At 44.6% G+C, this 24,339-nt stretch overlaps 1 protein-coding gene across 1 annotated transcript in view; it reads left to right on the top strand.

Moving 5' to 3' along the window:
• Positions 1–24,339, top strand: part of OTUD7A (OTU deubiquitinase 7A) — a 203,582-nt gene that overhangs the window by 134,352 nt on the left and 44,891 nt on the right. Inside the window, exons 7-8 of the mRNA XM_088443465.1 lie at positions 116–243; positions 8,055–8,167. Coding sequence (XP_088299591.1) covers positions 116–243; positions 8,055–8,167 — 241 coding nt within the window. The remainder of the gene's footprint in view (positions 1–115; positions 244–8,054; positions 8,168–24,339) is intronic.

The following is a 24,339-nucleotide window of genomic DNA, read 5'->3' as shown; positions in this document are numbered from 1 at the left end:
GATATGCAATGCCATATATAGAGAATGGAACATGTCATGTTTAGTATCACAAGTGGAATTGTATTTGTACTTATCAGTACATTGTCTTCCTCACTGCTTGTTTCTTGTCTTACAGGAATGTGGGGATTTCATGACCGAGACCTCGTTCTTAGGAAAGCGCTGTATACCATGATGAGAAGTGGAGCAGAGAGGGAAGCGCTGAAAAGGCGATGGAGGTGGCAGCAGACGCAGCAGAACAAGGAGGTATTGAGGCCTGATTGTTTAACTTCTGCTGCCTGAAAACATCAAGACTTCTTTATGGACCTTGTTAAGAGAACTTGGTTCCTACAGTACACGAGTGCCACACAGACGCAGCAACAACATAATTAGGCTCTAGTGGATTCCTCAGCATTCATATTTTGCTTTACCTTTCCGGTTGATTCATAACAACAGGCTCTAGTGTCTTCATGGAGTTCTGCCAAGGTCAGAACCCTCAAGAGCTACAGTACATAATTTAATGCTGGCTCTCTGTCTAAAGTTAAAAAGCAACCTGGGTATCAAGTACTGTGCCACTGTAACAGGATGAATGGGAGCAGGTGCCATAAAATATAAATGATGTATTTCTCCCTGTGACCTCCGGTGAGATGTTATTATGAGAAATGTGAATGAGGATTACACCTGTATCTTTGGTATGAAAGAAGGAATCTGATAGATATTGTGCATTAGAAAATATAGGCAAAGCAGCACAGCTTTTTTTTATTGGATTGATTCAAAAATTCCCTGAAGAATAAGACGCACTGATGTCCTGTGAGACACAACCGTACCTGAGGGAGGAAGATCAGAACTTTGTAAATAAGTCAGTACTTTAGTTCCTGTTCATTCATTTTGTTTTCACATTTGTGGTAGTTCTCCTTTGGAATTCAGCAACCAATGCGAGCCTTAATTTAATTGGTTTGCATTATAAGGAATGCTTGTCTTCACGCACTGAGGGCGGTATCCAGTTAGCCCTGAACATTGTTCAGGCGCTAATGGATCCCCCGGGACTATCCAATTAGCCCCGAAGTCGGCCGGATGCCGGCACTTATCAGGGAATTTTTCCAGGACCTGATGTGTCCCGAGAAATAATCCACGAAAGGTGCCGTTTTTTCACCCCTGAAATGGTGAAAACAAACAAGTCCATGAACTTATCATGGATCCTATGTGTTTTCTGGAGAAATATCCTATTATTTTGTCCAAAATAATAGCATAGGGGAAAAAAACATTGGTGAAAAATGATCGCAGTTAATTGGATACTCAACAGTATGTTAAGGCCACTACCCACTCCAAAATGTTTTTAAAAAAACATAGGAATAGCAATATACAGGCTACGGACAAAACAAATGGAAACTTCATTATAAAGGCACATTGTTCAACCATATATAGATGGACGCACAGTGGCATTCAGTCTACCAATGTCTTCCATTGTGCAGGGGTGATTCAGTTCTATTCTTTCACAAGAAAGTCACTCAACTCATGGGGTGTGCTTATGACACCATTGGGTGACCACAAATGTCATGTGGATGGAGGCACTGTCATACTGGAAAAACAATCTCTTACCATCAAAGAATATTTGCCGCAACATGGGGTAAACATAAGTAAATGCACCCAGAGCACTAGTTATTGTGACCAGAGCCGGTCCTAGCCAATTTGGTGCCCTAGGCAAAATTGTGTCTGGTGCCTAGCAGATAATCCCACCACCAATTTTAAAGTGGGTACACACTTGACAGATATATCTGGAGATTGACTGTACAAAAGCTCATTCTGACATGGTTCCCACCTGAATGCTGCGCTGTCTGATCAGAGTTGAGCTCCGATTGCGGTGGATGGGGGGAGCTGCAGAGCCGTGAAATGCCCTTAGATATTCCAGATGCCCTAGGCATTTGTTTAGAATGCCTATGCCTAGGGCCGGCTCTAATTGTGACCTCAGTGCTGCAAAGAGCACTGGCACACATGTATTGACGGTTTATGATTAAAATGGCTACTAGCAACACAGATTGAAATTTGCAAACAATTGATTTGCAGTTGATCATCTGTTCTTCTAGCAAGTCAAACTATCTTGGTTCCAGAGGCTTCAGCTATACGTCCCCCAACAGTCACCCCTCTTTAGAAGTCATTGAGATTTCCTCATCATGCTGGGATGTTATTTGATTAATTAATTCATGAGCCAGCCACAACTTTGTGAAAGTCTTTGCTTTCAATGTAAGTGGTGTCCCTCATTTATCCATATGCATTTTATTTTGTGTCCACTGTCTGCATGTGTGCATTTATCAGGCTTTTCTCTTCCAGTAAGAGCCCAGTGCTAGCTGGAAGAGAAGCAAGCCTTTGTTTGTTTGTAGAAATATTCATTGTCGGAATCTGACAGGCTGTCATGGAAACGTTCTTAGACGTGTATTAATATCACAAAATGATCATTTTGTGCACCATGATGTTTGAGTTGGACGACAAAATGTTTTTCTAGCTACATCAGTATTATTGATATATTACTCTTATGTATCACTGAATTAATATTTTGGGTCGGCTAGTAAAACTTCCGCAAGTATTAATACTGTACTTAACTTATTGTCATCCAGGGAGAGGGTCTTTTTTTAAAACTGCAAACTGTGTTCAGTAGTATGGCTTCTGCAGCAGTCTTGAGGCTCATCCATCAACCAAATAGAGTCATTACGATGAGAAGCCAAACTGTTGTAATGGGCAGAGTATGCAGGTAGGGTAGCTGTATAAAGCTGTGGCCTACCAATACAATTCTACTACCAGGCAAAAGAAAAGAGATTGGAGAACAAGCAAAGCCGGATGGATGAGAACAGAAGGAGTAAATATGGGCAGCCATACTGGTTAATGGCAGAGTCAGTAAGCACAAAGACTGAAGAATAAAACTAGAGAACGATTACAGGACAGTTTACTCACAAAACTGATGGCAGATGTAAGCAATAAGATTCTGAGGAGAACTTTGAAGCTTTATGAAGATTACATCATATTTGTTTATTAAGAGAGATAAATTAAATGGCTTATTGTCTTTAGCAGTGGTATATGCCTGTATAACCATGTTTTCATATTGTCTACAGCAAGTGTCACAATAAAATAATACAGCCTAAAAAATGTTCATGGTTACTAAGGGGTATAATTTCTAAAATGTGGGTTTTTAGAAGTGGAGTTGTTTCCCATATTGACCAATCAGATTCTTCTTATCATTTATCTAGCACCTTCTAGAAGATAATAGCTAGAATCTGATTGGTTGCTATGGGCAACAACTCCACTTCGAAAAACCTGCACTCTAGTAAATATACCCCTAAGACTAATGGTAAAATGCCAGGCCCAGACTGTTTAGGCGCAGAATATTGCAACATTTTGTCCCCTCAATTATTACCCCACCTGCTATATTTGTACAACTCCATCTTGAATGGTAATAGGTTCTCCCTTGGTTTTAATGAATCCATAATTATTATACTTCCTAAACTGGACAAGGACCCATCCCTTGTTCAATCATACAGACCTCCAGCATCTCCCTATAGAACCAGGACTAAACAAATCTGCACTATACTTCTTGCCCTCATACTTCCTTCCCAAATGACTTGTCATTTTATCAAATTGGTCAGTTCCCTTAGGATATTATATGCCCCCCAAATGCTTCCCCTTTTATTGGAAAAAAATCCCAGATCTTCATTTAATAAACACTGCCAAGAGTAAATTCATTTGGGCAAACAAGCGTCTACACATATCTCTGTTAAAGCTCCAGCAGCCACTGGCTTTGGGAGGAGTGAATCTCCCCTGCTTCAGGGATTATGCCCTCATGGCTAATTACAGATATGTGTTGGACTGGATTGGTGGGAATGATATTTATACTGATTATGCCATGGACCAGACATTTAGCCCTGACATTAATCTTATTAGTCTCCTTCACACCCTCCTTATGTACCATCCCCTCCACCTCCATGATAACTTATTGCTGCACGCCCCTTGAAATGCCTGGCACATGCTTCGATCACGTCAGTGGTTAAAGTAGTCAAAGTTATTTTTCTCACGTTGATAGGTAACCCAGGTTTTCAGGGAGAACGTTCCTCAGGGATGGTTCACAATTGTTACCTCCAGGGTCTGCGCTATGTACCCCCATTACTAGATCCTCACACTTTTTCTCTTTACACATACTCGCAGCTCCAAACTCAATACCCAGCACTATCTGTCCCACTGCGCTGTCACTTCTTAAGGTTCTCTCCACATCTCACATTTATAAAAACTCATCGTCAGATTGACTTAGATAAAATACAGGAGGCCATGGATAAATGGAATAAGGAATTCCCTGATGTATTGTGCTTAAATTGACAGTTGGTATCTACATACATCTTACGCTGAAATGCATTGCAAGCTGTTACACCGTTCCTACCTAACTCCTAGATTGTGTTTTATTATTGGCACCTCCTCTGATACTAATTGTTTCAACTGTATGACATCAAAAGCCGATCTCATACACTGTATGTGGTCTTGTACTAAGGTGCAGATGTTCCAGCTGGCAGTCCACAACTGTATTTAGTATGGCTTAGGTATCTCTATTACTTTGACAAATACATGGGCACTATATCTATCCTCCATCCTCCTCCTCAGTCCTGATATGAGGTAATAAACTTCTTGCTAGAGTGGCAGCGGCTGCAAAGACGTCCATTTTCTCTCAATGGGTCTCACCTGATGTAGCTAGCCGGTCTCTCCTTTTGCCACTTGTGTCTCATCTTTTTTTATATGGATAAGACAAAAATGTTCACAGACAAAGAGGGCAGGGTGGAAAAAAAAATGTTCTATATGGCTCCCTTATGTCTTCACCCTCTCACCTCAGGTTGAATCCACCCTTAGAACATCGGTACAACTAACAACATGGTATAACCTTATGACTTTGGGCAACGGGATCCCCCATTTTGATTTGCTTGTGTATTGTTACGGTTTTGATTTTGTCAACTCTCCCTCATTCCGCCTCCAAACAGGACCGTATGCTACTGATTACAATTGATGTGTGTGTTTTTTTGTCATCATTATTGTTGGTGTTACCATGGACTGTTCCTACTTTCAACAGACCTCTCTATTTTTGTTATGCAATGACAATACCTTTTTCAACTTTACAGATGTGTCGTCTTGCATCTTTACTCTGAGTGCGGCATTCAGGTGTCCTAGTCGCGGCATGTAAATACCCGTGTTGGCGTACTAAGACGCAAGAGAATCCACGCCATGCAATACACAGCTTAACCGCTGGGTGGTGAATGCTTCACTGATGAAAACTACAGTACTGGATACAATACTGTAGCAGTGGATGGAGATCCCTGACAGGCGGGCCAATCACTTACAGTACACTACTACTACAGTGTAAACAGGCGCAACCAAGCAGGGTTTTTATTTTGCGTGTTCGCACAACCAATCTCTTTAATAATATTGTACAAGTGGTGTATGCTAATCGGTACACATACTGTATGCCACATAACTGCAGTGGTGTGAAGGCACCCTTTCAATTAAAGGACACTTGTAGTTTCTACAGGCAGTGCACAGACAGTCATAGACAACAGGTGTGTATCACCTTATGGCTGACCACCGTGGGTCAATGGTTCAGCTGAATGCTTAACATAGCAGGTCCCATTAAGGCTCGTGGCATTGAGCAATGTGATTTTGTAATCAATATGTTTTTATTTACAGTATTTTATTTTTAATTTTACTTATGCATTGCTCTGCATTTGAAACATTTGGCAATCAAGATACACACAGTTTTTTTCTTTTGTCGCTACCATACTTTTCTGCCCAAGCCGCACACACTCACGCCTACCACATACTTATATATAGTAACAAAGTTGCAAACACACAGTACAAGTCGCAATACACCTTGGTTATAAAGATGCACTCTCAGCTTTCAACAAAAGAAGATGAATGGATGCTGACCACTTGTAGAGTACTGCTGCTTAACTCACTGCATGCTTCTCGCCCCCCCCATCCTTCATTTATATGCAGTGTCACAGAGATGACTTTGCCGCTAATCACTACAGACATTGCCACTAGGAGCTTGCTCTACATGACACAAATCAGTACACCTACTATACCACGGACCTGCGGTGGTGTGAAGACGCCCTTTCAATATAAGGACACTTGTAGTGTCGTGTATCCCTGCCTGCTAAGCTGCTACGTACTACAAGCAATGCACTTTGCACATTAGCCACACACACTTTATAAAGTTCGCTCATTGCAGTAACATATACAGTAGCATGCAGTGTTATTGCAACAGAACACAGTCATATTGATTAAAAAAAATCAAAATACAATACACTGTTGAAAATGATTCTTTGCAAATTATTCTGAGAGTGCGTCTTCACACCACCGCTATTCCGTAGTATAGTATGTGTACCAATTAGCGTCATGTTGAGCAAGCTCCTAGCGGCAATGTCTCTAGTGATTAGTGGCAAAGTAATCTCTGTGGCATTGCATACAAATGAAGGATGGGGCAGGTGCGTAGCATGCAGCGAGTTAAGCAGCAGTACCCTATAAATAGTCAGCCTGACTTAGTCTTTCATTGAAATATGTCTTCACATCACCGCAGTTATGTTTACCGATTAGCGTCATGTTGAGCGAGCTGCTAGTGACAATGTGATTAACGGTAAAGCCATCTCTGTGACATGGTATAGAAGTGAACGGTACAGAGGATGCAATGAGCTGTGTGCGTGAGGGGTGGGGAGGAGGGGGAGAGTTTGTGTGGGTTGGTGGCTTGGTAAAAAACTAATGTATTTATTATTATTATTATTATTATTATTATTATATGACCCTGGCCTTAATGGGATTCAAACCCCAGTTGAACGGTATGTTAAGCATTGAACATACCAATAACCCACTGCAACAACCAATTGAGATGCTACACAGGCCCATAGTCACAGTAATTGATTTCATAGTAGAAAGGGAATTGAAAGGCCTGTCTCTGTAGTGCACCAGACCCATGCTTGTGTCCTAGACGTGTATCACATGAGTCTGTTTGCATGCTGTACGTGCATCTGAGATGCAAAATTGTTCAACACCCCTATGGGGTTAATAGTGTCAAATAAGGAGTCATATTATCAGTTTCCGTGGGAATACAGATCCCAGCCAGCGTGCCCCGGCATCTTAGATGTCCGGACATTAATTGGCGGCTGACATCTGTACTACCAGTAATAAACTGTAGCTCTCAATCCATGATGGACACGCTGTACTATAGTGTCCCCAATTACAGTTCCCACATGGTTCTGTCAGCCAATCAACGGGCGGTGCCACAGAAACTGCATTGGCTATTTGATGCATGCGCAATGCAGTTTAGGAAAAGCGACATCTGGTGGAAAGAAAGTTGTATTACACTCTCCAACTTTTCCGGTGTCTCAGTGCATTATGTAGTAACTCATTATGCCATGATGAGACTTAATACACCAAGCAGGCTGCGCTCGATGTCGTATGTACATTAGATGTAAGAGGACACATCTGTATGATTATTTATTTTACTTCTTTCAATAAAACTGTTAAAAAACAAATAAATACAACATTAAATTATAGGTTGAACTATGTTATTTTTTTAGAGTTTTGTATCTAATTTGTTAAAAAAAAAAAACATAAATCCTCAAATATATATTATAGTATTGCTAAACAACCAAACCAAAGTATAAATAAATCACATTAAAAAACTGGTGAAAGGAAATATTTATGGTACCTTTTTCATGAATTTTAGTATAAAAAAACTGGTGGAAACTGAATTAACAATGGTGTTATTGAATAATAAACCTAAGTGACCAGTAACCATGGTCCCTTTGCTGTCAGCTTCAATTATAAACAGTTTCTCTTTACGAGACAAAGAGGAATGTTTTAACCACAAATGGATACTTGCCGTCTTCTGACATTTATGTAGCAATTATTTTCTCTGTTCATGGTAATGTCAGTGCAATACCTTTATGATACATGGCCGTAATAAGTAGCTCATCAATACTCTATTTATATTTTTCTGTATGCTTCACATAGAACTAGAACTGAAACTAATGCCATTCTGATTATTTTCCTTACAGTCTGGACTGGTGTATACAGAGGATGAGTGGGAGCGGGAATGGAATGAGTTGCTTAAGTTGGCCTCAAGCGAGCCTCGTACACACTTCAGCAAGAATGGAGGCTCTGGTGGTGGGTAAGTTTAGAGTACCTCATTACCTCTTGAAATAAAATCACCTGAGGAGAGAAATGTATGGTGTCCTAGGAAAGAGAATCGACCTGCAAGTTATATGTATGCAAGCTTCTCTAACAGACCACACTATCATATGCCAAATAAATAATCTCCCGCTGACTCAAGACCTTTAAAACCACTGTAATCTCTTCACTGATGTGAGGCAGTAATGCTGATCATTACAACAACCGTGCTGCCCCATACAAGTACAGTTGTAGCAAAAGTGTTTTCTCTCTTTCATGTCCTTAACTACTTTGCATTATATAGTAGAGATGAGCTGTTTGGTTTTGACTCTGTTCTATTCGCCAACTTAGTTTGGATCTGAAAATATCATCTTATTGGCTATCCAGAACATGTGACAACCAGATAATATAACGTTTTCAGATCCGAACGTAACTGAGTCAAACCAAAACTGCCCATCTCTACTATATAGTGGGTATCCACTACCCGATTGAACGATAACGACATCGTTATCGTTCAATCGCTTGTTAATCGGGCAGTGTAATGTCTAAAACGACATGAGATGCGCGCTTCTGCTGGTCGTTTTTACATCTATCATCGCCTGAACATTCTGGTCAACCTGTCGATAACGACAGATTAGCCATGTTCTGGGATGAGGGAGGGTGTCTACACTGAAAGACTGATCATTCAGTGTAAGCACAACACAGACTGTGAAACGACTGTACGATTACAATGTCCTAATCGTTCAATCGTTTCACAGTCTGCTAGTGGATACGCACCTTTACTCACAGTGTGCCACTGAACATCACAACAATGGGGTACTAGGAAAATGGTGAAGTGCCTTTCACAAATGTTGTGGAAGTAGCATGCAGCCATCGCAAAGGATTGAATTACCCCTACTGTATGTGTTCCTTTCCATATATTGTTGTCTTCTAGTCTCCATCTCTCTTCAGATACAGATCACTCTTTTCATTTTTAGCTCTTTATTATAACTGCATGTTCATGTAAAACGTGTTGTATGCACTAGTTTATTGGTAATCAATGTAGTCAATGAAGTGTACAAATGTGTCCACATATATCTAGCCTCCTTGCGCGTTGAACAACCGTTCTATTGCGCCATGCCGTGAAGCAACTCTGTAGCGCCGAGTGTGTTTTTGTGCAACTTTGCGTATAAAATGCATTTTAACAAAGTGGTGAGAATAGGATGCACAAGCATCTTCTACTGATTAAAATGATATGCGGCATGCCTATATTTTGTGTGTGACTGCGGTTGTATCTGCATGCAAAATGCTATGTTACAGTGTCACAGCTGCTGACACTAACGTAGCATTTTGCATATAGATCTGATTATTCATGTCTTTAACCAGAATAAGGCTGATTCTGAGTCGAAAGCAGTGCCGAAGTTCATGTTAATTAGCAATTGTTTGCAACTGCGCATGCATCTAAATCTCTAATAAGTCAAATACTCAAGGCTTAAATATATACGCATGTCATTATTTAGGATTGTAACTGATCTTGCCGTTTGACAGTTGATGATATTTTTTTCTGGACTGCATTTTGTTTTATTTATCCTTTTCACTGTATAGATAAATAAGCGGTATTTATTAAGATTGCTACATTAAAAGTACGTGAGTGTTGAGATAAAACTCATTTAGCAGCTATTGAGTTGAGCAGATATTTATAAATGAGATTGGCGAGCTTGCCAGGAAAACCAGACTGTATGCAGATTAACCTGCAAAGCAAATTGTAAATGAAAAAAAACCCTGTACTGCAGTGACTGCTCATCAAATAAGAGCATTGTATCACCGTAAATCAAGCATAATTACTTAGTTACTATCATACAATGCAACATGCCTGTTTGTGACCAATATCATATGTGATTGTTTTCATCAGCTAAAATATATATAGTAATTCTACACATGTAGTAACAGTGTGACACATACTATATAGCGTAATAGAATTTAAAAGGGAATCTGGAAATGTAGATAAAAAAATACAATTCAAATTGCTTAAAAATGCAAGTGTGCTTATTTTCTACCTAAATATTATTTTGCCTTCCCATAAAACCCCTTTAATAATAATGTAAAAAAAAAAGTCTTTACCATAATGGGTAAAACGTTATTCAAACTTACTGTAAGTGTATTTTAGGTAATATAGATGAATACGTAGATGGATGTATATGTGTAAAAAATTAAGTACAAAAAAGAGCATACTTAAACGCATATGTTGTGCCAGACACAAATCAAGGGTTATCCAGCTCTGCAACAGTTTTGTATATACAGATGTGTTCTTATGCACTATTGCTGCAGCTGCACCAAACAGCCCTACTTGGTGTGCCAGGTCCTGTGCAACTCTGCTTATGCCACGCGTCTTTTTTTTTTTACCCAAAAATTTGTCGCAATTGAATTCAACAAACCGCTACACGATTCTGAACTAATTAATTTGATATTAGACACTTGTAGGTCTATGTGCAACTGAGTCTATATACAAAGTGCCACTATGCAGCCCTGCAGCCTTTTTTTTTTCACTCCGTTCCACTGTGCTTTATATACAGACTCAGATGCACACATATATACAAGTGTCGCATATAAAATGAATCAGTCTAGTCTCATGTAGTGATTTGTCACATCCGATTGCGACTAGGACGCATTGTCAGTTAAAAGAAAAAAAAGACCCTCTGGACCTCCCAGCTCACTCATGCCGCATGGAGTATTGAGGCTAGGGGGGAATCAGTGGTGTAACTAGGGGGGGTCGGGCAGGGTGCGTGCCCTGGTCGCCGTGGGACCAGCGGCGCGGGGGGGGCACCGCCGGCCACGGTCCGGCCCGCCCTAGTTAGCCACAGTGACTGTGGTCGGCGCTACACATTTACACAGGACCGGCGCTAGGCTTCCAGCGCCGGTCCTTTGCTGCACGCCTGAGCCCGTTCCCTCCCCCTGAGCGCTTGCCCAATAGCGCCAGGAGGCGGGCTCAGGCTGTGCATAACACATCGCCGCCAGCGCTGGCGGCGATGCGTGTGTTAAACAGCAGCCATTGAGAGTCAGATAGACTCTCATTGACTGCAGCAGCACCCACTACAAGAGCCGGACTTGCGTCATGACGTCTGTCCCATAATGCTGAGTGCTCCAGCCCGGGAGGACTGGCGGGCGGCGGCGCGGACTGGAGCAGCAGGTAAGTATGTTTTTATATATATATATATATACATATACATATATTTATTTTTTTTAACCTATCTGCAGAACGGGAGAGGGGGGGTATCTACTACTGGGAGGACCTCTACTGGGGGTGGGGGCACCATTATTGGGAGGACCACTACTGGGGATACTGTATAAGGGGCACTACTATGGGCCTGCATAAGAGGGACCACAACTCCATATTGGGGGTACTGTATAAGGGGTACTACTGGGGTTAAGGTGCATATGGATAGGAATGTTCAGTGTGAAAATAAAGGGGTGTGTCATGTTGACACGCCCCATTTTTAAGTGACCACGCCCATTTTTTCGCCGCGCGCACATCAGGGGGGGGGGGGGCTCCCTTTTCAAATTTGCCCTGGGCTCCAAATACCATAGTTACGCCACTGGGGGGAATATATGGCATATTGAGGCTAGAGGGGAGATTCGTGTTGGTGTGCGATCCCTAATCGCATCTCTTCGCCGGAACGTTTTCTGCTGCAAATCACCAATTTACGAAGACGTGTTTGCCTGGCTATTGTCATTCGATGGTGATACTCAATGTATTGTGGCGTATTGACCCTAAATCGCACATGAATTCGGAAATCCCGAAACACACACAACAGATCTCAAAAGGCGAATGCACTGAATGAACACGCAACAGAAATCTCAATGTAATCTTCAAATCTCAACACGTTCGCTAAACTCTTCCGATTGGTCCAAAGTCACACATGCTTCTGTGTTGTCAACATGCCCTAATAAATATGCCCCCAAACCGCCAAAACACGTGCATTGGTGGCATTTGTATTGAGAGGAGTGTGCATTGTTTGGAGAGGAGAGTTGTTCAGCTATTTTGGGATTGTTGATTGGTTTTTGTAAGTAGTGTTGTCTTATTTTGTTGTCTTGTTTGTTTTTACAGTGTGTCTTAATTTTTGCCATGTTGTTTTAATTTTTGTCCGGTCATTCATTATTTGTGTGTGTGTGTGTGTGTGTGTGTGTGTGTGTGTGTGTGTGTGTGTGTGTGTGTAAAGAGTGTGTGAGAAGTGTTGTTGGATGTGGTTTGTTTTTTTTCTTTTATTTCTCTGTGCTTAGTGTTTTTTGTGGTATGCCGGAGGACAGTGGTAGGAGGAGACCAGTGGATTTGGAGGTCTCAAAGTCGGATGTGGAGGAGAATGTGGTGTCTTTCCAGCAGCCTTTGTAGGATTCAGAGGCTGAGAATGATGATGATGTGTCTTTGGTCAGAGCAAAGACAAAGAGTGGCCACAATGTGAGATCTCCTTTGAGGAGAATGTGGTCCTCGTGAGAGACGTTAATCAAAACTATGACGTGTTGTTTTGGCGGGATACCTCCAGAACGAGTGGACACAAAAGGTCCCTCATTTGAAAGAAAATTCTGTGAGCAGTGATCTGTTCTGGCTCGCAATAAGTGCTTCAGTGATATCAAGCACCGCATGAAGCCGAAAAATGGCCACTGAGGCAGACAGGGAGCGGATCACCATTTCAGCAGGAATAGCTGGAATATGAGGAGCCACAGCGCAGCATTATTCCGCCATAAGTGGTGCACAATACCCATGTACATGACTCTGATGTTCCGCCCAAAAAAAGTGAGTAATGTCTTAATGCTAACCTTTGTATTGTTAGATAATGTTTTGTCTGTGACATAATGAGATTTTACAAAGTCCTAAAATAGATGTGTCCAGACACCCATCATATTTTGGGTGCCAATATTTTAATTAGTCAAACTCCCCAAAATCCTATTTACTTTTTTCTGTTAAAAATCCATCCATGTATTTTTCTTTTAGCCATTCTAAGAATTTTAAAACATGTTGTATAGGGTATACATTCTGGCTACACAAAGTACAGTTACTTGTATTGTATTGAAAAGGTTAACCAGGTGTACATCAGACCCCTCCCTAATAGAGTTCTATACATGTCCATGAACATGTTGCCAGTCTACATGGATTTTTTTTGTTTAACAACAAAAAATCTTGTCTCTCAATATTTTAATATATTTTCGAACCATGTGACCATCACAGGCAAAAGTACAAGTGGAAGGACATCATCACAGGCACCCTTATGTCAGGATGAGGATCAGCCAGGTAAATACATTTTCTGGTTTCTTGTTTTCTCTCAAAACACATCCTGCTCTTTAAATGTACACGTTTTGATTCTTACAGTTGCATTTCATACTTTCACACATTCTCCCCTCATGTTCTGATTTAGTTTTACAGACTGATGAGCCACATTTGTCCACATTCGAGCCGCTTGCTGCACCTGTGGAAACACAAGAAGAAGAATTAATCACCTTAGATGTGTTTCCAGCAACACCAGTGAGGCCAGAAACACCATGCCCGCCCAGCCCACACTTCCAAGAGCCACCGACAGATCCAAATGGTGATGCTGATTTGCCTTCCTCACCTCCATGACTGCTTTCAATGACCGTCATGTGGAACTAATGGACACACAAACGAGACAGTTGATACAAATGAATCGCCATTTGCGGAAAACGTAACAACAGCCTCTCGGCCAGAAGTATAATCATCATGTAGCTAACTGACACTGTTGGAAACATTAATTCTAATATTAATTGATATCTTGAAAATGTTGCCAGAATAATAGAATCAAACCAACGTGTGCATGAGGTCCAAATCCATTGCAACATTATATTTCAAGAGAGCTTTTTAAGAATGTACCAAAATCAAACAAATGCAATTAGCGACATGTAGAAATAATAATAATAAAAAACACGTTTATTTTGATTCTTTTAAGGTACACTTTATCAACCTGTTTGCATGCAATTACTTAATCGATTAGATAGTAAACATTAAATAAAAGGTTAATTAACATTAATATGCTGAAAGTTATTTTCAACCATTAGATATTGGTCAAATAGTTTGAGAACAAAATACAGTTACATACGTATAAAACACTTAACCGCACATGTTGAAGGTCTGGGGAAATGGCAAAATAGATATTATGCAGCACAGAGAGGCAAGCTAAAGGTCAGGTAGTTTACCATGTTTGACACACAAACATTCTAGGCTGATGGGTTTGTTATTTTATAAAACACATAGGGAAAAAAGTATTTTAGAAAAAGGGAAATTGACGTTACTTGAGAAAATGTATGGTGCTTAGTAGTGTAAATGATTGTGTTTAGAAACACTTTTTCACACCTCCCAACAGGAGACATTCCAAGAGGGAAAAATGCTCTGCACCTTGACTTCCATGTTATTTTTTGCAGGACATCACCTGTGGTAAAACACCTTGGTTAAGTATTTTTAGAGTTACAGTAAGTCAAGAAACCGATCATTTGTTCCATTCTGGAACGGGCCAGGTTTGGAGGTGTTTTGTTTTACAGATGCTCTGTAACTTTGAAAACAATATAAACAACATTTGTAGTGTTGGTTCAACTACCAAGGTTGTGTAATTTACTTACAAGTGAAATATCTGCAATCACTGAAGCTGTAACCTGCCTCCCACTTTCTGTGGTCACAGAGCCACCAGATGTAATCAATAGCCTTGCCTGCTCACAGTCTATTGCATAATCTGTTGGGGCAGTTGTTGCAAACATTGTTGCAAGCACAGATTATGCAATAGATAGCAGCTGAACACAATGTCAGATATTTTATCAAACGAATACAACAAAATCCCACCAGACTTATCAAGACAGCGGAGGCTAGATTTAATAGGCCAAATGTACGTTCTATCACAAATTTAGTGGTTTTATGTATATCATTATACTTGCACTGAGCAGTACTATCAAGAAGCAACAATGGATTCAGTAGCCAAGAGAAACAGCCATAGGCCGAATACTCTGTAGGGTAAATTAAAAAATGCAGGTGAAGATTGACATTACATAATGTATAGTGACAATGTAACTATAGGAATGTTTACTTACCCAGCAGCCATCCTTCCGGCATTTATCCCACCTCAAACTTAGCATAGAGGGATGACAGAGGATAAAGGCATCATAACATGAGTCAGGAAAGCCCACCACAACACTTATGATTTGTTGTTTTGCATCACAAACCACCTGCGCGTTGGTTAAATGCCCATGATGGCACTTTAGGTATATGTGGGCCCTCGCCCTACGTTGTCTCAGCCCAATGCTTGTGCAGTCTATAGCACCCAGGACATTTGGCATACCTAAGATGCTATATAAAACTAACCTTTAAAGCTAACATGCCACTGTGACTCCTGGCTTGGGAAGCAGATATAGGTGTAGGTGAGTGTCTTGAGTGTGGCTAGGACTTGGGCCAGGTAGCGGGAGAAGGTGGCTTGTATTATTCCAACCACCTTCCCTGTCACTGACTGAAAGTTCCCAGTAGCAAAGAATTGCAGCATGTGTCCACATGACAGAAAAGTCTGTCTGAGCCATGTTTAGAATCACAGAGAGTGCTGCTGCTGAGCTGGGAAACTTTTCTAAGCATCATGATTGAGACTGTCCTAATTGAAATGGTTTGAACATGCAAACACACCACTGATTTGGTAGTCTATTAATGTCTATTCATTTCAGTTTGGTTGTGAGGATGAAATGCCGTGATTTGGACTGCAAAGTCGTGTTTGACATGCAAAAATCATGCGAGTTGTCCTGTAGTAAATTCACGATTTTACAAACTCATGGGTTCAGCACTGAAAAATACAAAATCACACCAACACAATTCTAGGTATATTCCCCCCCCAGATGTATGAGGACAGATCTGTATGCCATTTTATGAAAGGCCTACATCAGATACACTTGCAGTCAACTTATGCTATTTGTTCATTGAAACTGCAGAAAGGGGACCCTAGACTGCACACCCTGAAAATATATATAATGGGAGGTGCTACCTGTGGAGACTATTGTTGTAAACACACAAAAAAGAATTACAGATGCACAACTCCAACATTACTCATTATATAAAATAATACATTTTGCAATAGAATTTTCCAAATAATAAAAGAAGTTTTGGCATTATCATGGCCATGGTTATAGGCCTACCCACTGCGCCCAGGTAACCTCTGAGGGTAGGTCCCTAACATACTGGGGTTGAAATCCAGAGCACAGGACACCCCCAAACCAGCCCAGCTGAGCCACCCCAGGGCATCACTCCAATAAGGAAAGGTGAAGTGTAAAAAGGTGTTGGATAGATAAGAGCAGCTGCTGCTGCATGTAGGGAGGTGAAAAATAAAGATGTGAAAATAATACATATATATTAAACAAACAATGGAAGTGCTAAAAGTGCAAGAAAGGAAAAAATGTGTATATAATCCGATGCCCTGAAGCAGCCCAACCAAAGCAATCCAGGGTTCTGAAAGAAATCCCCACATTTTTGGTCCAAAAATCGAGAGTTTGCATTTTTTTCTCTTGGTCTGGGATGGAGAAAACTTTTCTCCAGTTATTTTTTGCCTGTTGCCGTTTGGCGAAAAACATCCGTTTTCGCCTTGAGGGTGTCCTGTGGTATCTGGCACCAAGACATTAGCAACATAGCAACAGATGCTTTAAGTCCTGTAAATTGCAAGGTGGGGCCTCCATGGCTTGTATTTGTTTTTCAAGCACATCCCACAGATGCTCGATTGGATTCAGATCTGGGGAACTTGGAGGCCATATCAACATCTTGAACTTTGTCATGTTCCACTGCCATCAGGGAATACCGTTGCCATGAAGAGGTGGACTTGGTCTCCAACAATGATTAGGTAAGTGATACATGTCAAAGTAACATCCACATGAATGCCAGGACCCAAGGTTTCCCAGCAGAACATTGTCCAGAGCATCACTCTGACTGGTCAGCAGGTACACATCCCCAAGCTAAAGTGCACTGGGTGTTCTGACACCTTTCTATCATAGCCAGCATTAACTTTTTCAGTAATTTGTGCTACAGTACTGTAGCTCTTTTGTAGGATTGGGCCAACCGCTATAGCCCTCGCTTCCCACGTGCAAGAATGAACCTTGGGTGTCTATGACCCTGTCAGCAGTCCATCGGTTGTCCTTTCTTGGACCACTTTTGGTAGGTACTAACCACTGCATACCAGGAATTACCCTGCAAGACAAGCCATAGGAGATTCTCTGATCCGGTCGTCTAGCCATCATAATTTGGTCCTTGTCAAACTCAGATTCTTACACTTGTTCATTTTTCCTGCTTCCAGCACATCAACTTTAAGAAGTGTCTGTTCACTTGCTGCCTAATATAGGGTTGCTATATGGCCCGGTTTTCCCGGGAACGTACCAGATTTGCAACCTATGTCCCGGCGTCCTGAAGACCACCTGCGGGATGCCCAATTGTCCCGTTTTCATGGGCGGACGGTGGCAGCAGTTTAAATTTTAGCGCTGATCGCAAGTCGGCTGCCAATAAAAAGCAAATGCGATGAGCCAAACACTGCTTGCCGCATCATAGCTCCTCCCGCTCTTGGCATCTGACGTCAGACTCTTCTGAGCGGAGCCTTCAGTTCTGCAGTGGCAGTCGAGCAAGGAAGATGGCGGATGTAGAAAAAAGATGAAGAAGGAAGGTTGACAGCAACGGCCCTGCGGCAGAAGAGAGATTATGAGGACCAAAGAGTGCTGCAGTTGGTGGGAAGAAAAGAGTTAAATGAAGCTCCCCACTGCAGCCTCTCCCAGCTTACAGGTAGGCAGCCTTGGTCACTGGTAATTTCCCTCCCCCCTTCTCCCTAGGCCACCTGTGCCACAAGTATAAGCGACTTTGGACATTAGGCCCAGGTCACTTTTATATGCCCTATAGTAGGCAGGCAATAGCCTGAGCCACTGGTGAGTGGCTGGGCATTAGGCCAGTCTGCTATTTAGTGGCAGATAGGTAAGGGGGGTCTATTGTGTGGCATAAAGCTCCTTTAATCACATTTTGCCACACAGTAGCCCTCCCCCTTACCTATCTGCACTTTAATGTGAAGTAGCTATACTGTGTGGCATACTGTGTTATAATGGACACTACTGTGGGGTGGCATACTTTGTATAATGGCCACTCCTATGGGGTGGCATACTGTGTATACTAGCCACTACTACTGTGTGGCATACTGTGTATAATGCCACTACTATTGTGTGGCATACTGTGTATAATGGGTACTACTACTGTGTGGCATACTGTGTATAATGGACACTACTACTGTGTGGCATAATGTGTATAAGGGTTACTACTGTACTTTAGCTCTGAGGGCCCGGAGTCGCTCCTGTACTGAGCTTACGGCACCACGTATTGTATTTTGTAACTCTTTGTACGAGGGGCATGGCCACACCTCCCAGATTTGGCCACGCTCCCAGTGTGTCCCGGTTTTTAATTTCTCAAATATAGCAAACTTAGCCTAATATATCCAACCGCTTGAAAGGTGCCATTGTACCAAGATAATCAATGTTATTCACTTCACCTGTCAGCAGTTTTAATGTAATGGCTGATTGGTATATGTATTCTTTTAGAGATGTAATACATATTTTGTTGGTACAATGAGGCTGATGAAAATTCAACACAAGTTGGCTATAATTCTTACATTGCGTGCACAGAACTAAATGCTGCTATTTGTCCGCATGCTGAGTTTTTTGCCTCTGTACGACCACAAACCCCTTTTCCGTATGTTGCTTTCATAGCTGCCATAATAATCAGCACATTCTTGTACCAGCCCTCTTTGGTGTAAGAGATCCGCTGGAAAACAGGTGTTTTTCTTTACATATGTGCAGCTCTGCATAGTCCACAATGTCATCAACAAAACTTCTGTTAACTTTGCTTACGTGTAAAAACCCCATTACTACCTAGTCACGCCCCTTCAGCCACAAGTGGAGCAGATGCAACTGAGTTGAATTGCATGTGTGTCTGTGTGTGTGTGTGTGTGTGTATGTATATATATATATATATATATATATATATTTCTACTTCAGGGTCCATAGGGTATCCACAGGATACCTTGGGGTATAGGTGTGACGTCAGTCGCAGGGCACCAAAGAGTTAAGCTTTCAGCCTCCCAGGATGCACTAGGTCCCCCTCCTATACCCCGCCCCCGGGCCAAGGCACCTCAGTTTAGTTTGGTGCCCGGCCGGAGTCGGGTGCACCTGTTGGAGTGGGGGCTAGAAGAGCCCCTGAAACTTTTTCTTCATGCAGCTGTGGCTGCACATCTGGATGAACAGCATGGACAGTCAGTCCTGACGTCCATGCTGTCTTCCCTACACCCCGCCGGTACCAGAACGCCGGTACTGATCCGGGGATGCTGGTGGGCGTCTGGGGTCACAGCTAGCGGTGACCCCAGATGCTCCGGACCATGGCCGGATTCAAGGGGGACAGAGGTAAGCAGCGGGGTCCCGCGGTGGGTCCCCGCTGATCACATGGTCCTAAGTCCCCAGGCAGGGGGCTCCCTGGGGACTGGCTGCAGCGTGGAGCCAGGCGACCAACCTGCGCTTCCACTACCCCCTGGGACAGCGGACCGCAGCAGAGCGGTAGCGCTGCGGCGTCCCAGGGGTTAAATGCATGCCAGGGGAGCGCGCCTTCCCTGTCTCACAGCCGGCGCCTCCCCCGCTGCACACAGCCCTCTCTGCACTGTGCTGACTGGTCCTGTGTCAGCGCTCCTCCCCCAGGCCAGCTTCTCTCTGCTCCTCGGCGGCCATCTTCTCTGCAACGCATGGTGAACGCTGCTGGAAGTCTGGAAGGAAGCATCGTGGTCTGGGTCCCCCCGCATACCTCTCCTCCGCTGTGGCTCAGGTCTGTGTATGCAGCGCTGTGTCCTACCAGGCCCTGTGTCTGTGTAGTTGAGTGATCAGCGCTGTTAGTGCAGGAATTGTTATTTCTCTGCATTGTATGTGACTGTGCTAGCGCTGCCTGTAACTATTCTTCTCTAAACTGTCAGCTTTATTACTGTCCCGGTTCTTTCTGCTAAAGCCCTTGCGGTGCGGTGCTGCAGGGTGGTCTCTCGCCTATTTAATACTTAATTGGTGAGAGAGGTCACATACGTGGTGCCATCATGTCTGAAAGTGATTTTCCCCTCCGGCTACAGTGTACCACGTGCAAAGTACCGTTAGCGGAGGGGGAGGGTAGCGCGGAGGGCCTTTGCCGGCAGTGTTTGTCCATGGCGCGGCCTATTACGGTTACAGCACCGGTACAGGAGCCGCCCTGGGCTTGTTTCGCTCAGGCGTTAACAGCTTTAGTGGGCCAGTTAGCTCCGCAGCCCGCGTTTACTCCGATGGGTTTGTCCCAGCAGTCTGTGGTGTCGTCACCCATGCAGGGGTTCCCACGACAATTGGTGGTACCCCACAGTCTCCCTATTTTCCCGCTCCCGGGTTCTCAGGAGCCAGCGTTTGTTAACTCCCTGACGAGTTCTTTACAGCACTTGTCGGATGTGTTGCAAGGGGAGTCTGTGATGCGGCCTCATAAAAGGCCGGTGGCGTCTCTGTCCGCTCCTTATGAGGATGACGAAGGGACGTCTGATGATGGGGAGATTCTGGATCCTTACGATCAGGAACCTTTCCATACTAAGGACGCTGATGCTAAGTCCAAAGTATATATTCCTGGACTTATTCGGGCGGTCCGCACAGCCTTGGTGATTGAGGACGAAGTTCCCCCAGCGGCTAAATCTAAGTATGCCTTTTTCAAAGATGTGAAGGGCGATGCCACAGTCTTTCCTCTTTCGGGTCAGTTGGTGGACCATTTAGAGGAGGCGTGGAAACAACCTGGCAAAAGATACCAGCCGCAGAGACGCCTGGCGGTGGCTTATCCGTTCGCGGATAATTATTTTGCTAAGTGTGAATCCCCTCCACAGGTGGATTTTCACGTGACCCGTCTTGTCCGTAGTGCCACATTGCCGATGCCATCCATGTCCTCCCTTAAGGATGCTACGGACCGCAAGGTAGAAATCTGCCTGAAGTCCGCTTATTCCCTTGCAGGGGGGGCAGCACGGCCGGCTATGGCCATTTGCTGGGTTGCCAGAGCGATGGAGCGCTGGGCGGATTCATTAGAGGCTTCTTTTGAATCCGACTGTCCGGCCGAACAAGCGGAGTTGATTGGCAATCTCCGTGATTCGGCCACCTACATCAACGAGGCGGCTCTAGACATTAGTACTCTGGTGTCTAGAATTTCTTCAGCAGCGGTAGCTGCTCGTCGCACCTTGTGGCTGCGATCCTGGAAGGCGGACGCAGATCCAAGAAAGGTCTGGAAGCGTTGCCGTTTACCGGAGAAGTTCTCTTCGGTCCGGATCTGGATAAGATTGTGGCCACGCTGGCGGCAGCCAAATCTGCTTGTCTCCCGTCGGCCGCTGCTCCTTCTGGTTCTGGACCATCGTCCTTTCGGTCATCTAGGGCCCAGGGCAGGCCCAAACCACAGTCGTTTCCTCGACAGGCTGGCCCTAAGAAATCGGTCAAGCCCCGGAAACAGGCATGGAGTACCAGACGTCCGGCCCCCAAGCCAGATGACAAGCCTGCGGCCTGACGGTCCGGGTCTCCCCTTGGGGGATCCCAGGGTGGGAGGCCGCCTGCTGCAGTTCTCCCGGTGTTGGTCGTTCACTACGACAGACACTTGGGTTCTGGAGGTGGTCTCTCACGGGTACACCCTCTCCTTCCGGCACAGACCCCTGGCTCGATTCTTCACCACGGGTCTACCATCAGACCGGAACAAGGCTACGGAGCTGCGGAAGGTATTGCACACTATGCTCCAGGCTGGAGTTATAGTGCCTGTTCCATTCTCCCAGAGGGGCCAGGGTTTCTATTCAAATCTATTTTTGGTACAGAAACCCAATGGGTCATATCGTCCGATTCTCAACCTCAAAGCACTCAACAAGTCTTTGCGGGTCCCGAAGTTTCGGATGGAGACCCTACGGTCCATCATTCTGGCGCTGGAACCTGGGGACTACATGGTGTCATTGGACATACAGGACGCTATGGCGGTCATGGCGGCTTCTTTGCGGCTGCAAGGAGTCCGCATGTTGCCGTACTTGGACGACCTGTTATTGGTGGCAGGATCTCCAGAGCTCCTGTTACACCACTTGGACCTGACCATTGCACTGCTGCAACGGCACGGCTGGCTAGTCAACTGGCAGAAGTCCACTCTAATCCCGTCTCGGAGGATTCTGCATCTTGGAGCCTTATTGGACTCGGGACAGCAAAGGATCTTCGTGACGGAGGACAAGATCTCTGCTTTACAGTCAAGGGTGCGCAGTTGTCTGCACAGCCGCCGGGTGTCCTTACACTCGGCGATGAGGTTACTGGGCTCCATGGTGTCGGTGTTCGACATGGTGGAATACGCCCAGTTTCACTCTAGACCTCTGCAGCACCTGATCCTGTCCAAGTGGAACGGCTGCCTCAGTCTCTGAAGTTCCAGACGATTGTGCTCACCCCGGAGGTTCGCCTGTCCCTTGCGTGGTGGTTAAAGACGACCCACCTCAACAAGGGACGTCCGTTCTGGGTTCCAAATTGGGTCCTGTTGACAACGGACGCCAGTCTTCGGGGCTGGGGAGCAGTTTCGGGTCCACACTTGTTCCAGGGCAGGTGGACACCGACAGAATCGGAGCTTCCAATAAATATCTTGGAACTCCGTGCGGTCTTCAATGCTCTCCTGCAGGCACAGCGGTTTCTCCAGGGTCACCCGGTGCAGGTCCAGTCGGACAATGCTACCACCGTGGCCTACATAAACAGGCAAGGAGGAACTCGCAGTCGGGCGGCTCTCGTAGAGGTCTCTCGGATCCTGGTTTGGGCGGGGCGCAATCTTCCGGCCATATCAGCGGTCTTCATCCCGGAAGTGCTAAATTGGGAGGCGGACTTTCTAAGTCGCCAGGACGTTCATCCAGGGGAATGGTCCCTGCACCCGGACGTTTTTCAACTACTGGTGGACAGGTGGGGTCTTCCAGAAATCGACCTCATGGCGTCCCGGCACAACAACAAGTTGCCGGTGTACGGGTCTCGCACAAGAGACGAAGGGGCGTCTCTGGTGGATGCTCTGTCCATCCGGTGGACGTTCAGGTTCGCATACCTGTTCCCTCCGGTCTCCCTTCTTCCACGGGTAATCCGGAAATTCAAACAGGAAGGAGGGACGCTCCTGTTGATAGCTCCCGCGTGGCCCAGACGGCACTGGTTCTCAGACCTTCAGGGTCTGTCCGTGGACAGTCCTCTGCGGTTGCCGCTACGACCGGACCTTCTGTCTCAGGGTCCTTGTCTTCACCCGGACCTGACTCGGCTGTCTTTGGCGGCGTGGCTGTTGAGACGGCCATGCTGAGGTCCTGGGGGTTTGCCAGCTCTGTGGTGCGTACCATGTTACGAGCTCGGAAACCGTCTTCCGCGAGGATATACCATCGCGTGTGGCATACGTTCTTCCAGTGGTGTCGACCGAGAGGTTATGCACCGCGGGAGTTTCGTCTGTCTCGGATTCTCGCCTTCCTGCAAGCGGGACTAGATCATGGGCTTCGCCTTGCTTCTTTGAAGGTACAGGTTTCGGCCCTATCTGTCTGGTTTCACCGTAGGATTGCTACAATCCCGGATGTGCGCACCTTTATGCAAGGTGTTCTCCGTATTCAGCCGCCCTTTGTTCCACCTGTGGCGCCTTGGGATTTGGCTGTGGTCCTGAGGGCTCTCCAAGGACCGCCGTTTGAACCACTGGGCTCAGTGGATATTAAATGGCTAACAGCTAAGACTGTTTTCCTTCTGGCCGTTGCTTCAGCCAGACGTGTTTCTGAGTTAGGGGCTCTTTCTTGTAGACCCCCTTTCTTGGTTTTTCATGGGAACAGGGCAGTGCTCCGCACTCGGCCCGAGTTTCTTCCCAAAGTTGTTTCTCAGTTTCATGTTAACGAGGAAATAGTTGTTCCGGCCTTTAACTCACCGGGTCTTTCCGTGGGTGAGGCCTCTTTGGATGTTGTGCGGGCCTTAAGGACTTATGTTGACCGCACTTCTTTGTTTAGGAAGTCGGACGCTTTGTTGTCCTCTATGGCTTCTGTAAAAAGGGTTGGCCTGCTTCAAAGCAAACTTTGGCAGCCTGGATCCGTATGGCTATTTCTGAAGCTTATCTTCATGAAGGCCTACCGGTCCCTCCTTCTCTGAAGGCTCATTCCACTAGGTCTG

The sequence above is a fragment of the Taudactylus pleione genome, unplaced genomic scaffold (genome assembly GCF_031769625.1).
Source record: "Taudactylus pleione unplaced genomic scaffold, aTauple2 ptg000019l, whole genome shotgun sequence".
Lineage (NCBI taxonomy): Eukaryota > Metazoa > Chordata > Amphibia > Anura > Myobatrachidae > Taudactylus > Taudactylus pleione.
This window is presented reverse-complemented; position numbering and strand designations above follow the sequence as displayed.